Below are 16,621 nucleotides of genomic sequence, written 5' to 3' on the forward strand. Positions count from 1 at the left end.
CAGTATAACACTGCTTAGCATACCAAGCAAGGTGCTTGCCCATTTGCTGTTGATATGTATCCTCAGTCACCTGCTGTAACACCAGAGACCTGAACGGTCTGGGTTCACACCTGGTAAGTCAACAACTGACCGGATCCTAGCGCTTCGCGTACTAGTGGAGTGCCAACGTGAGTTTCAACAAGGGATGCTTGCAGCCTATGTCGATCTCAAGAAGGCGTTTGATTCAGTGCATCAAAAGACACTCTGGGATCTTCTTTGTCTCTATTGGATTCCTGCTAGGGTTATTGGTCTATTAACTGGCCTCTTCTCTGGAACTGTGAGTGCTGTGAAGTGTGGAAGGGGCATGTCCAGCTTGCTCCACCACTTTTTAACACTTGAATGGACTAGGTACTAGGCAGAGTTGTAAACCAATCATTGTGGAGCATCTGTCGGCAATACTGAGATTACAGATCTCGTTTTTGCCTATGATGTAGTAATCTTTACTGAGTCACTGGAGGTTCTGGTAATGGCTCTAGAGGCACTGCATGAGGAGGTGAGGCCCTTGGAACTTCAGGTTTCCTAACCCAAGACCACGGTTCAGGTGTTTGGAGGTTTACTGGATGAAACAGTACAGTCCATCCATGGTGTGGCAAGGACATTGAGATCTCGGAAAATTTCACATACCTTAGTAGTGTAGTGTGTAACAACAGTGGGTCCAGCCAAGAAGGTGTATGGCGGATTGGCCTGGCCCATGACGTTATGGACTCACTCAACATGAGTACTTGGCGTTGTCAGTATCTGTGCAGATGGACAAGGATTCATATCTTCATGTTGCTGGTGATCCCTGTCTTACTCTATGGTTGTGAGGCATGAACGCTGAACACCGATCTGAAGAGGCAAACTGATGTCTTTGGTACTAGATGCCTTCACAGGATCATGAAGTACTGCTGGTATGACTGTGTCAAATCAACAATTGCTCTGTGAAACTGATTTGAGGCCGATACCAGCTTAGTCCAGCAACGTCAACTGTGACTATATGGGCATGTGGCATGCTACCCAGAAGCTGATCCTGCATATTGGGTTGTCTCTGAAAGGGATAACCCTGCATAGAGGAGGAGGCTAAAGTGACATCCATAGAACTCATGGCTGTGGCAAGTCAATGCCCTGTTGAGATTTACTTGGCATGGGAAGGGAGTCTGCATGGAGATTTGCGACGCATGACCACCTGGAGCGTTGCCATAGGGTAGGCGAGGTGACATGCCCTCCAGCGTATGCCGCCTGTGATTAATTGATTTTCCCTCACATCGTCATATGAGGGCCCATCTGCTCATGGGCTCATGCTACACCAACTTACACACAGCATTCAGTGTGCTATGATGGACCAAGACAGGATCATGACCTTTGCTTTTGGCAACACAAGAGCAGCGAGGAGGGAGTCCTATCTCTTACATTTTCCACACCAGTTCAGTTCGGCTTCTAAGGCCCAACTACGCCGTTCAGACATGGACTCGGACCTGCTGTTCGAATCATCTAGTGCCAAAAAGGCTATTGGTCAAGTGCAGCAGGTGCCTTCAGTTTTGCTCATTGAGGCGGCAGCCAAGGCTCCCATCAAAGCGAAGCCAAGACTGGGAACACCGCTTGTGGAGAAACATTCATCATGCCTATCCACCTCTGCTGAATCTCACCCTCATCCTGGTCCAACCCAACAACGATCCTCCAAACCGTACTTCCCACAATTCTGGATGTCCCTCTTTGAGACCGTCAAAGAACCAGACATTTCGGAAATGACTCCCCTTCTCTTAACTTCTTCAATTGGAGGCTGCCTTGCCTGACATCTTCCTGCCTGGGAAGACATAGGGGCAGAAGAGGGTGTTCTATGGATTTTTTGTGAGGGGTACAAGATCCCTTTTCACTCCTATCTTCCAGTGTCTCAGGTGCCTTGGCACTTGGGCTCCTTTTCAACAGATTCTGAACAAGGTAGGGCTCTAACGGAGGAAGTAACAGCCCCCCTCAACAAGAGCGCAGTGGAAGAAGCTCCTCCTACACCTGGGTTCTACAGTCAGCTGTTCGTGGTTCCCAAGGTGACAGGAGGATTTCTTCCAATTTCTTCTCTCCTTCCTCAATCAACATATTACCACAAAGAAATTCAAGATGAAAAATGTCTTCATGGTTCTGGCTTCTGTCTGCCACCATGATTTGATAGTGTCCATTGACATGAAGGACGCTGTTACAGCCCGCCCGTTCTGGAAAGTCAGTTGAGGTCCAAGCCTCAACCAGTGAACACAATGCCTCTTGGACTACCGTCGGGAACTACTTCACCCAGCACTTCACCACTGCGACACCATAAGTATCACTTCCCCTCGTCCCGTGTTTTTTCCACATTGCCTCCATATAGGATTAGTATTATTGTTACGTATTAAGTTGGGTTCTTTATTGTTGTATTTATTTCTGTGTTATATGTATATGTGTATGTCAGTTTCATATGTTTCATGTTATATCTATGTGTATGTCAGTTTCATGTTTCATGTTATATCTATGGGTGTCAGTTTCATTATTGGGTTATTAAAATAGCTTTTTAAAGTGCCCCCTTTGCATTTCCTCTCCAGTTGAACCTGCAGTTGTTGTTTTTTTTATTGTTATTGTTCACTGGCTCCCTGATGCCAATCTTACCCGTTTAACCGGTGAATGTAACAATGCTTATCTGCAAGTTCCTGTCCATCCCCAGAACAGATGGTTCCTTTGTTTCAGTTGGGGGTGGTTGTACACTTCAGTTCCAAATACTATGCTTCAGCCTGTCTACAGCTCCCCAGGTATTCACCAGGATAATGGCACCTGTTTCCATGGAGTTACGCAGGCAGGGCATCCGCAACCTACAGTATCTGGACAACTGGCTTCTCCTGGCTTTGTCTTACCAAGAGGTTCTCAGCTTGACCCACATTCTGCTTCAGCTTTGTGCCCACCTAGGGACCCACATCAATTATGACAAATCCTACTTACTGCTGGCTCAGGAAATTGTCTACTTGGGAGTCAACATTTGGACTCCTCATTTGGAAGCTTTTCCCAAAGCAGACCAAGATGGAGAATCTTCTCTCATCTACAAGCTTTCATGGATTCATGACTCCTGACCACAACCATGTGGTTAACACTACCGGCTTCCTTCACTCACCTGGTTCCAGGGACTCAGTTGCATATGCAGAGCTTACAGTTTCACCTTTGCTCTCCATAGTCCAGCTCAACGCAAGACAACTTCATCTGGATCAGCTGGACTCCCAACAATCTTGTGGACTTCAGTGGTAGACGAGGGAATCAAATCTTCTCGCTGGCAGGGGCCTCCAAGACCTGGTGCCGGATTTTCTGTGGCAGTCCCTATTCCATCACTTCCATGCTGGTCTCCATGTGCTTCGGTTGACCGCGTGGAAACTGTCCAAAGACTCCTCTGTTATCAAGGCTACTCTTGAAAAGTTGCCTTGGCGTTCAACCATTGTGAACTACTAATATAAGTGGAACCATTACCATCAGTGGTGTCGATAGGAGGGACACACTGCTTTGACACCATCCAGTCAAAAATTTGTTGACCTCCTTCTTCACTTGCACCAGGACTGCCATCTTTCACTATCGGTGGTGAAAGGATAAAAGACTATGCTTAACAGCATCTTCCGCCTGAAAGCTCTTGACCTTTCTTCTCAAACTGTCTTACGGGAGGTCATTTGCACCTGTGGGCATAGGGTATGCAGGCCAATGGCCACAGTGCCCCCATGGATTGTGGACATTGTCTTATGAGGCGTTAGACAAGTCCTCTCTCCGATTCTTGACCCAGAAGACTCTTTCTCCTGGCTCTGGCAACAGCCAAGAGAGTTGGGGAAAATCAGGCTCTGTCTGCTCAGGTTGCAGTTCTGGGTCATGACATGGTGCTGTCTTATCTTCCTAATTTTGTGGCCAAGACGGAGACTCCATCTAATCCACTTCCCCGGGAGTTTGTCTTGACAAGTCTTTCGGAGGATGTCTGCTCCAATGATGATGAACAGCTCCTCTGTCCTTTTTGTGCTCTGCGGTAGTACGTTCACAGGCCTAGGCACCTTTTTCTCTCAGTCCAGGACCCATGTGCCCTTTCTCCACAATGGCCATCTCTTGCTTCCTCTGGCAGTTCATACAGGCTGCTCATGAGGATTTCCAAGATCATTTGGAACCTATATTTTCGGTAAGAGCACACAACATGCGGAGTGTAGTAATGTTGCTACTGTAGTCCAATAACAAGGCAATGACTGATGATATGGCAGTGGCTTGCAGGCGAACGTAGTCCGCTTTCATCACTCACTACCTTAAGGCAGTCCTCAGAATCCAGGATGGGATCTTCTCTTTAAGACCCGTTGTGGTGGTTGGCAGCGTCATCCCTTGACGTCTGCTGCTTTGTGCCACACCCTTCTTTTCTCCTAACCAGTTTGAAGGTCATGGCATGGATCTATTGGGAGATGCTACGTTGGCACTACGTTCTTCCCTGCATGACTTCCACACATGCCTGGTAAGAGTCATGAATGTTTGTGGACATTTTCACCCATGGTCAATCCCCTACTCAGCATTGCCCCACTGCCTAAATGTGGGAATCTGCCTATAGTAGAAGGCACAGGTCTGAAGTGAAATAAATGACATTTTTATAACTATAATGTATTTTTTCACTTACCTGTTCCTTCTACACACACTCCCGCCCTTCTTCCCCACGTTATGCTTCTCTTCTGAGTTTTTCTCAAGGTCATAGAGAAGTGGGGTGTGAAGATGGCTACCCGAATAGAAAAACAGCACATTGACTTGCACACCAGGGGAGTTGATTTTTTTAGTCTCTGACAGACACAAGGAGACAATTCCCATAGTACAAGAAACAGGTAAGTGAAAAAATACATTTTAGTTATGAAAATGTTGTGTTTCTTACACATAAATGAAAAGAATAAGGAAGAGATGGCTCCACAGCATATGAAGCTGAGGCATTTGGCATGGCAAGGAAGAAGGTTTTGGAGGGAAGGGCAGGAAGAGGATCTCACTTTTGATATCAGAATCTAGGAAAGATAAAATCAAGTTAAAAGAAATTAGAAAAATACATGAGAAGGAGGAAAGGAGAAAAGCAGAGAGAGAAACATACATATTTGGAGGTGCCGATCTTGATTAGGACCAAAAAATCTACTTGGAGAGGATTGTTTAATGGAAAAGAGGGAAGACGTCTACTGACAGTTAAAATAAACCATAATTCTATGAAACAGCATTCTTAGGATACCCACTAGTGAGCTCAGTCTACCGGCAAAAGTGCAAAGAACCAGAGCCAGGAATTTTGAGTGTCACCACATGGTAAATAGGTCCTGAAATGAAGTACTAAATATGGGAATAATTACATCTTTCTTTGTGTGCAGTTTCTCTAAAGATCAACACGAAAGATATAATAAATCTACTAATTATGATAAACACATAGCGTGGGTGCTAAACTTTTAAAACTTTAAAGAGCCGTATCTCAAAACATGATTTTTTGAGATATAAAAAATTGCATAAAATCAACGATTATACATGTTGCCTTGAAAATTGGTGTACTTATTGACAGAGATCGGGGTAACATTTTACCAGAACAGTTTTTCCCTTAAGTGATTAGACAGTTTTTAATGAGGCAAAATAACAGCTTTTCATACTGTTTTGATGATGTCATGAAATACAAAAACTTTAAAAAATCATATTTCATGACGTATGGATAAATTGAAATAAAGCATTCTATACGTTTCTTTAGGCATCTTTCAAGTATGTCTGTGCCAAAGCACATTGTTAAACAATTTGAAATAACGCCTGTACGACATTTTGAATGCAACTCTATGCATCACATCATGAAGTCATGACATCATTCCTCTATCATATTCATATTCATACACACCAAAGACAATCTGTAGCTAATAATATTCTGAAAATTTCAAGTCATAAAACCTGTAACTTTTTTCTTAATGAATTTTTCAAATCTTGATCTCAGCATGCCCTTAACCCTTATGTTCCGGCGATCGTATATGTATCAGATTGTATCAGTGCGTCCGTAGCGACAGCGATTGTTCCCGTAATCAAGAATTTTCGCGCCTCATGTTTGAGCTCCACGTGCGGTTTCTCAAGTCAGATGGCGAGTGGAAGTATCTGGCTTCTTTTTCCACCCATAGTGTTGCCACTAGCTCTGTATATTTAGGGGTAACGAAGCTATTCTCCCATTTTGAGGGTAACACTTGGCAGCCCCAGCAACCTGCCGTGTCGAAAGCACCCTGATAAGAGGGAAGGGACGTCTCAGTTCATAACTCACTATGGAACAAGACGAATAATTTTGATTTAGCAGTGCTTCTGAGCCTGACTACAGTGACAGTGATTATGAGGAAGAAACTGAAGAAAGCGAAGACAGCAGTAGTAAAGACTCGGAAAATAATTCAGAGGATCCACCCGTTTTCTCAGAAGAGAGAGAAGACAGAGATAGTGGTGATGTAGAACAGACTCCAAACATCGTATTGAGAACCCAGAGTGGCTCACAGAGATGCAGGTGTGCCTATTGTGTTCTGGGAAGACGATCAAGGGGGCATATGTGTGTGTGTGTGTGTATTTACCTAGTTGTAGTTTTACAGGGCCTGGGCTTTATGCTCGTGTGGCTCCGTCTCCATATCTACACTTATCCAATCTTACTTTAAAAGTATGCACACTCGTTGCAGACACTACTTCTTCATCTAAACTGTTCCACGTCTCAATACATCTCTGCGGGAAACTATATTTTTTAATATCTCTCAGACATCTTCCTTTTCTCAGCTTTTTACTATGCGATCTTGTGCTTCGGATGTCATATTCTTCTCTCAGGATCAGTTTCTCATTATCCACTTGGTCCATTCCATTGATCAATTTATAAACTTGTATCAGGTCTCCTCTCTCCCTTCTTTGTTCCAGGGTTGGTAGATCCATAGCCTTTAGTCTCTCCTCATATATCATCCCTTCAAATTCTGGAACCATTCTTGTAGCTATTTTTTGTAGCCTCTCCAATTTCCTTATGTGTTTCTTTTTATGAGGGGTCCACACTACTCCTGCATATTCCAATCTGGGTCTTATTATAGTACTTACCAATTACTTCATCATTTCTTTGTCCATGTAGTGAAATGCTACTCCAATATTCCTTAGCAAATTATATGTTTCTCTAAAAATTCTATCAATATGGCTTACTGGTTGATTGTTTTCTTCCATCGTCACTCCTAAGTCCTTTTCCTTTTTTACTTTCTCCAGTTCTACTCCATCTCCCAATCTTATAGATTCTCACGGGTCGTCTTTCACTCTTTCCCATTTCCATGACATGGCTTTTGTTCACATTGAATTCCATTTCCCACTTCTTACTCCATTCCCAGATCTTATTTAGGTCTTCTTGCAGTATTTCACAATCCTTCTTTTGCTTTATAACTCTGCACAGTTTCGTATCGTCCGCAAACAGATTCATGTAGCTGTTCACTCCTTCTGGCATGTTGTTAATATAAATGAGGAAAAGTATTGGTGCCAATACTGACCCCTGTGGCACTCCGCTTTCTACTGCTTTCCACTTTGACTTCATATCTTTAACTACCGTCCTTATTTCTCTCCCCCTCAAATAATTTTCTATCCATCTCAATGTGCTTCTTTTTAAGCCACCCTTCTCCTCTAACTTCCACAGTAATCTTGCATGTGGCACTTTGTCAAACGCCTTTTTTAAATCCAAATAAATAGTCAACCCATCCCTCTCTCTCTTGTACTCTATCAACTATTCTAGAATAGAAACTCAATAAATTAGTTACACAAGACAGTCTCTTTCTAAAACCAAATTGGCTATTTGATATTAATTTGTTGTCTTCAAGGAATTCGATCCATTGTTTCTTTATTATTCTTTCACACATCTTGCATATTACACTAGTTAGTGATACCGGTCTGTAATTTAAAGGTTCTTCCTTCCTTCCGCTCTTATATATGGGAACCACCTCAGCTCTTTTCCATTCTACTGGTACTGTTCCAATTTCTATTTTATGATGTTGTATATAGGACTTGCTAGTTCTTCCCTACATTCTTTCAGTGTGTGTGTGTGTGTGTGTGTGTGTGTGTATTCACCTAGTTGTAATTTTACAGGGCCTGGGTATCATACTCGTGTGGCCCCGTCTCCATATCTACTCACATCCAACTTTCCTTTAAAACTATGCACACTCCTTGCTGACACCACCTCCTCACTCAAACCATTCCACACCTCCACACATCTTTGTGGGAAACTATATTTTTTCACATCCTTCAAGCATATTCCCTTGGCTATCTTTTTACTATGCGATCTTGTAGTTCTACTTAAGTTTTCCTCTCTCAACATCATTTGCTCATTATCCACTTCATCCAGTCCATTCAACAGTTTATAAAGCTGTATTAAATCTCCTCTTTCTCTCCTTTGTTCCAAGGTAGGCAAATTCATTTCTTTTAATCTCTCCTCATAGGTCATTTCTGCCAATTCCGGAACCATTTTTGTTGCCATTCTCTGCAATCTCTCCAACTTCCTTATATGCTTCTTTTTATAAGGGGACCAAACCACTCCAGCATATTCCAATCTTGGTCTAATTACCATACTAATTAATTTCTTCATCATATCTTTATCCATATAATGGAAGGCTAATCCAATATTTTTTATCAAATTATACGTTTCTCCAAACATCTTGTCAATATGAGCCTCAAACTGCCCATGGTCTTGTATTATCACTCCCAAATCCTTTTCCTTTTCCACCTTTTTCAACACTACTTCTTCACCCATCTTATATGACCCTCTTGGCCGTCTTCCACTCTTCCCATCTCCATCACATGACTTTTGCTCAGATTAAATTCCATTTGCCACCTCTTGCTCCACTCCCAAATCTTATCCAGGTCTGTCTGTAAAATTTCACAATCTTCTTCACTCTTCACACACCTACACAACTTCGCATCATCCGCAAACAAATTAATATAACTGTTTACTCCTCTGGCATGTCATTTATATATACCAGGAAAAGTATTGGTGCCAGCACTGAGCCTTGTGGGACTCCACTCTCCACCACCAACCAGTCCGACTTTGCATCCCTTATTACCGTTCTCATCTCCTCCATCTCAAGTAGTTTTCCATCCACTTTAACACTTTTCCTTTCAGTCCTCCATAAATCTCTACTTTCCATAACAGTCTCGTGAGGTACCTTATCAAAGCTTTCTTTAAATCCAAATATACACAGTCCATCCATCCTCTCTCTCTGTATTTTGTCAACCACTCTTGAATAAAAGCTCAGTAGATTTGTTACACATGACCTCCCTTTCCTGAAGCCAAATTGATGATCCGATAATAACTTATGATCCTCCAGGAACCGTATCCAATATTTCTTTATCACCCTCTCACAAATCTTACCGACCACACTTGTTAGAGACACAGGTCTATAGTTAAGAGGCTCTTCCTTACTGCCTCCCTTATAAATGGGCACCACTTCAGCTCTTTTCCACTCCACCGGTACTTCCCCCATTTCTAATGAGCACCTTATAATATCATATAATGAATCTATCAATTCTTCTCTACATTCCTTCAATAATTTACCTGAAAATGAAATATTTAGATAAAGAACCAATCAAATGTAGAGAATGAAGAAAGAAACTTATTTTATCCAGCACTTTTGCAAAGACTATGTTGGAACCTTGAACCTTGAATCTTGAATGACAAGAGGACAAATGCAGTGCCTCCTCCTCATCTCATGCTTTGTTTTTAGTGTTCCATGAAAGACATGACCTATTAATGTATTAGATTTCTTAAGGTTTGAGTAACAAATTTCCTAAAATAGGTAGACTTTCCCAGTGACCAAGAACATAATCCTCCCTATTTCTATGGAAAAATTATGTTTGAATAACACGACATCTCTAGGAATGCAACCCTTGTGTTAATCAAGAGTTGACTTCAATACCCTTCATACACTGCTCCACTCGCATATGCAGGCCTACACCAAAGTCTTTTCATGTTTCATCGGCAAAACTGTAGAGAAGGTTAAATTTGCTGTTATGAACAACTGTTTAATAGGTTATCATAAATAAGCATTAATGATGGCTTATATTTCCATTTTTCAAGACAAAACAAAATAAAATTACAACAAAATGATTCTTAAAAACTATGCATGAGAAATAAAATAATGAGCTGATGCCTTCAGTTTCTTCTTCGCCTCACACGAGATATTCTCCAGGCATTGGGTTCTTCATATTTATTATATAGAGGTTCCAGTCTCTGGTTCTTCTTGTACTTGCTAAGCTTGGTAGGATCACCTAATTTGAAGAATGATGGTGCAAATTCCACCAGCCACTTGGGATCAATGGTCGTCACTTCCCTCATGTATTCCTTAGTAGTTTGAACTAGCTCATGATACACAACCCTGTGGAAAAAAGATACTTCAATAATTTTTCCTGTAATTTGAAATTATAGCAGTTGTCTCTCTCTCTCTCTCTCTCTCTGTGTGTGTGTGTGTGTGTGTGTGTGTGTGTGTGTGTGTGTGTGTGTGTGTGTGTGTGTGTGTGTGTGTGTGTGTGTGTGTGTGTGTGTGTGTGTGTATTTATCTATTTGTGTATTACAGGGCCCGAGCTAAGCTCTCTGTGTCCTGCCTCCTTGGCCACTCCTGTCATATCTCTCTTTCATCTGATTGACACACACTGCATCAACGACATCACTGCTCAGTTTATTCCACTTATCAATACTATGATGCGGGAAACTGTACTTTCTCACGTCATATAGACAGATGTCTTTTATTAGTTTTTTTCCATGTCCTTAGACATGATTACTTGTGGTCACCTTTATCAACTCTCTGTCCAATATGTCAATCTTGTTTACCAATTTATACAAAGTTATCATGTCTCCCCTTGTTCTTCTCTCTTCTAATGTGGTCAGCCCCAGTTTCCTCAGTCTTTCCTCATAGTCTAACTCCCTGAGTCCTGGTACCATCCTTGTTGCCAGCCTCTGTACCCTTTCCACCTTCTTCACATTCTTCTTCATATGCGGTGACCAGACGCAAGCTGCATATTCTAACTGGGGTCTTATTAAAGTGCATAGTATCTTCTTCATCATTCCTTCATATAGGTAGTGGAATGCAAGACCAATATTTTGAAGCATGTTATATGTTTTCCCAAATATCTTGTTAATGTGTTTCTCCGGTGACAGAGTGTTTTGCACGGTTACTCCTACGTCTTTCTCCTCATTGGTCTCTTCAATTTTCTCATCACCCAGCCTGTAATCCCTGTTTGATCTGCATCTACTTCTTCCCATTTTCATAACATGGCTCTTGTTTATATTAAATTCTCTGCCACTCTTTACTCCACTCATATATTTCATCAAGATTTTCCTGTAACTTGTTACAATCTTCCACATTCTTTACTCTCCTCATAATTTTAGTATTGTCCACGAACATATTCATGTAACTGTCAATTCCTACTGGCATATCATTAACATAAATCAAAAACATGATGGGACCAAGCACTGACCCTTGTGGAACTCCACTGGTTACCTTCTTCCACTCGGACTTCCTTCCTTTCACCACTGTTCGTATTTCTTTTCCCACTAAGTAATTTTCCATCCATTTTGCTAGTTTATCACTTACTCCTCCAATCTTCTTTAGTTTCCACATTAGTCTATTGGGTGGCACTTTATCAAAGGCCTTTCTCAAGTCCAGGTAAATAGCATCCACTCATCCCTCTCTATGTTGTAGTATGTCAGTCACTCTTGAATAAAAACATAATAAATTGATACACGATCTTCCTTTTCTGAAACCAAACTGCCTTTCACTCAGAATGTTTTCACTTTCTAGATACTCACTCCACTTAGCTTTAATTACTTCTTCACATACCTTGCACAATATACTAATCAATGATACTGGTCTGTAATTTAACGGTTCCATTCTACTACCATTCTTATATATAGGCACAATGTCAGCTCTTTTCAACTCTTTCGGGACTATTCCTGTTCGTATGGAGGTTTCCACAATATCAAATATGGGGTTCAACAATTGATCCTTATATTCTTTTAGCAACCTCCCAGATATGTCATCAGGCCCCATTGATTTATTAATATCCAAGTTACTTATAATTTTCCTTATGCAGTAAAACCTCGCTTGACGAACGTCTCTAGGGACGAACAATTCAGACCCACCATTTGTAAATATATCGACTCAGGGACAACGATATTTCACTAATGGTCGATTTTTTTGTGTGATAGCCAATCCGGCTATCACACAACAACAAAACAAAACATAAGCACAAAAGAAAAGAGAAACAGGAACATACGAAAAATATTACATAACATAATCTCCGTGCCACCACGATTTTCTCCTGTTTTTCCTGGACATGGTGATATTACCGGCGCGCTCTACTGTAGCTTCCTCGGCGTTATCCTCGCTGCTCTGGTGGCTTTCAGCATTGCTGTCATCATCATCCTGGCCATGTCCAGGTACTGCAGATTGTGGCACATCCATCGCAGCTGTTTCCTCGCTCGCCTGGCAAGGAACACTGCCCTACCGCCCGCTCCTCTCACACTGAGCATCACCTCCGAGGATCAAAGGAACTTCCTGGCCACGTATCTTTAACTTCCTTCTTGAAGTCCAAACTTGCTCCCACACGCGTGAGGAAGTCAATCCCCAGCAGGCAAGGGTCTTCCAAAGGCAGAGACGAAGACTGGCAATCTTTCCATGTTTCCCACGTCGATGTTCACTATAACGGGGCCCCACATAGCGGCACTGACTTGTGACGCTACACAGCTGTTGTGTAGCTCTGGCAAGCTGCATACATCCAAACTCCTCTCTCATGACTGTCTTCTCAGATCTTGTCTGTCTTCCTCCCCATCCTCCTCTCCTCCATTCCATCATGCCATCAACATCCAGTCTCTCCAGTAAATAACCTTTTCTTTTTTATTCATTTTATTATCATTTTGATAGCATTTAGGTAAGTAAAACAATTTAGGCTTTCTATAATTATTTCGTTCATGTCATGCATACATTAAAGGTCTATTTTGAATGGGTTTTATGGACAAAAGTATGATTTTTTTTTTGGTCTGGAACGGATTAATGGTATTTCAATACATTCTTATGGGAAAAATTGATTCAGGGGATGAACAAATCGGGTGATGAACAGGATTTAGGAACGAATTATGGTCGTGAGCTGAGGTTTTACTGTATCTTCTTTAGTAACCATGAGGTCCTGCATTTGCTTTATTTCCGTAGGCCTTTCTCCTATAAAATGCTCCTCCTTTGTAAATACTTTGCAAAAGTTGTCGTTCAATATTTCAGCTATATCTCTAGCATCCTCATATACTTCTTCCCCATTTTTTACTTTTTCTATTGCCTCCATTTTATTTAGTTTTCCATTTATGAATTTGTAAAACATTTTAGGGTCACTATCACAGTTTTCCACCACTCTCTGTTCATATTCCTTTTGTGCTGTTCTCCTTACTTCAACATATCTATTCCTTGCTATTTTGTTGACTTCTCTTGATAATACATCACTGCTTTTCTTAAGTTTCTTCCATGCCTTTTCTTTGTTCTTTTTTGCTTCTTCACAATTTCTATTAAACCACTGTTTATTATTTAAAGTCCTCTTTCTGTGATATGGCACAAACTTCTTCACAGCAGAGTTATATAAATCCATAAATTTATCGTATTTCAATTGCATATCCCCTTCCTGGTATACCACAGACCAGTCAATTTCATTAAGGAACTCTCTTATATGGTTATAATTTGCCCTAACATAATTTAATTTTTCCTTCCTGTGCTCCACACTCTTTTCGGTGCTTAATTCCATATCCAGCTCAAAACTTAGGACATCATGGTCGCTTTTACCCAAGGGACATTCATGTTCAATTTCCTCTTTTAGGGAGATGCCCCAGGTAAATACCAAATCCAACTTCGCTGCAACATCCTGTCCCCTGCATCTCTCACCCACTGTGTCAAGTTATTTGTTGCTACGTTTAACAATTCCTCTGCCCACTCACCACCATTCACCACTTTGTAGTCTTTCCACACTATTTCCTTACAATTAAAGTCCCCGACTATCATCACTCTATCCTTTCTGATGAGTTCCTGCTTCATTCTGTCTAGAGTATTTCTCATCACCATTTGATACTGTTCATAGTTCCAAGCACTGGTTCTGGGTGGTATGTATACTGTTATAATATTAATGTTCCTCTTACCATGTTATAAGCATACTTATCACTTCCTCATTTCCGTTACTAAAGTTCACCTCCTTCACTATCAGATCTTCCTTAGTAAGAACCATTATACCACCACCTCCTTTATTTTTTCTATCATTTCTCCATACTTTGTAGTGTTTTACATCAAACCAATCTAGCTTTATTTCGGGCCTTAACTTTGTTTCCACCACACACATTATGTCCGGTTCATTGTTTCTTAGGTATTCCATACATTCTAGCCTCTTAGACAGAAATCCATCTATATTCGTGTATATCACTTGAATTCCATTCCTAGTCTCTTTCTTCCATGTCTCAGTCAGTGTAATGTCTATTCTGTCTGTTTTATCCACCACTTCTTCAGCCTCCCATATCTCATCCTCCAAAAAAACTTGGTCTTTTCCTCCTCGGTTCTTTCCTCATTTCTCTCTCTCACTTCAGTTACAAGCTCTTTCATTTTCATTCTTTCATCCTGTGTCATATTTCTTCTTATGTAAATTGTTTTGGTTTCCTCGTAGTCTTTAAGTTTCCAGGCCCTCCTCAGCAAGGCCTCCTGCCACCTGAGACTTTAATTTCAATTTTAATGGTCTACTCTTGCCTTCTTCAAAAGCTCCTAGTCTCACACTTTCCTCTACCTCAGCATATAGGCACTCTTCCTCCTCGGAGATTTTATTCAGTAAAAACTTAATCCTGTCATTTTCCTTATCCCTCCTATCTTGCCAGTTCCTGTTAGTTTCCTCCCTCAAACCTGTTATGATCACGCATTTTTTCTTTTCAGCAATATCCTTCACCACATACTCATTTTCCTTCAATGCCTTTACCATTTAACTCTGTGTAATCACTTTATTTTCTTCTTCTTGCTTTTTCATTATCTCCTTAAAGGACTTTTGTACTTCTTGGTGTTCATGTTTCACTTCCTTCATCTTGGCATCAATTAGGTTAAGGCATTCCTCCTTCCCCAAGCCTCCTTCGGATATTTTCTTCTCCATTTCGAGGAGTTTAGCCTTCATCTTGTCACATTGTTTCCTTAGATGTTGATTTTCTTTCTCCATTTCCACTTTTTCTTTCAATAGCTCTTTGTTCTCTCTTGTTAACATATAGATTTCTTTTTTTAAGGTATCGTTCTCTGCTGACTCTATCTAGCTTTTCTTCTATGGATCTAATATTTAGAAACTTACTTTCTAATGCCTTAATTCTTGCATCCATGTCGAATTTATCTAGTCCACTTGGAGTGGTCACAAAACCCTTGAAGTCACGCACATTTCTAGGAGTACTTGTCATGATTGCTATCTCCAGCTGTTTCGGCCAAAACAAAACAAAACACCGCCGACACTCTTCAATCAGGGATCACTCTCCATTTTCACTTGAAAATGGCCCATTTTCTGTACTTTTCGAGAGTAGGACACTACACAGGACACTAACTATACCCACAGAGATACCAGAGCCCTGCAAACACCATAGGTAATTTCTCCTTTTCTGTCCTCAGCGGAGACAGCCTTCAGGACTTCCTCTCTCGACTGTGATGTGTGTGTGTGTGTGTGTGTGTATTTTCCTAGTTGTAGTTTTACAGGGCTTGGGCTTTATGCTCGTGTGGCCCCGTCTCCATATCTACACTTATCCAATCTTACTTTAAAAGTATGCACACTTGTTGCAGACACTACTTCTTCATTTAAACTGTTCCACGTCTCAATACATTTTTATGGAAACTATATTTTTAACATCTCTCAGACATCTTCCTTTTCTCAGCTTTTTACTATGCGATCTTGTGCTTCATGTCATGTTCTTCTCTCAGGATCAGTTTCTCATTATCCACTTGGTCCATTCCGTTGATCAATTTAAAACTTGTATCAGGTCTCCTCTCTCCTTCTTTGTTCCAGGGTTGGTAGATCCATAGCCTTTAGTCTCTCCTCATATGTCATCCCTTCAAATTCTGGAACCATTCTTGTAGCCATTTTTTGTAGTCTCTCCAATTTCCTTATGTGTTTATTTTTATGAGGGGTTCACACTACTCCTGCATATTCCAATCTGGGTCTTATTATAGTACTTATCAATTTCTTCATAATTTCTTTGTCCATGTAGTGAAATGCTACTCCAATATTCCTTAGCAAATTATATGTTTCTCTAAAAATTCTATCAATATGGCTTACTGGTTGATTGTTTTCTCCCATCGTCACTCCTAAGTCCTTTTCCTTTTTTTTACTTTCTCCAGTTCTACTCCATCTCCCATCTTATAGATTCCCATGGGTCGTCTTTCACTCTTTCCCATTTCCATGACATGGCTTTGTTCACATTGAATTCCATTTCCCACTTTTTGCTCCATTCCCATATCTTATTTAGATCTTCTTGCAGTATTTCACAATCCTCTTTTTGCTTTATAGCTCTGCACAGTTTCGTATCATCTGCAAACAGATTTATGTAACTATTCACTCCTTCTGGCAT

At 41.0% G+C, this 16,621-nt stretch overlaps 1 protein-coding gene across 1 annotated transcript in view; it reads right to left on the bottom strand.

Annotated features, from left to right (window-relative positions):
* Positions 1-10,066: 10,066 nt before the first annotated feature.
* LOC123503532 (ATP-dependent RNA helicase DHX8-like) overlaps positions 10,067-16,621 on the bottom strand; it is a 258,222-nt gene continuing 251,667 nt past the window's right edge. Inside the window, exon 13 of the mRNA XM_045253371.1 lies at positions 10,067-10,391. Coding sequence (XP_045109306.1) covers positions 10,169-10,391 — 223 coding nt within the window. The 3' untranslated portion in view covers positions 10,067-10,168. The remainder of the gene's footprint in view (positions 10,392-16,621) is intronic.

Source organism: Portunus trituberculatus, chromosome 14 (assembly GCF_017591435.1).
Source record: "Portunus trituberculatus isolate SZX2019 chromosome 14, ASM1759143v1, whole genome shotgun sequence".
Classification (NCBI taxonomy): domain Eukaryota; kingdom Metazoa; phylum Arthropoda; class Malacostraca; order Decapoda; family Portunidae; genus Portunus; species Portunus trituberculatus.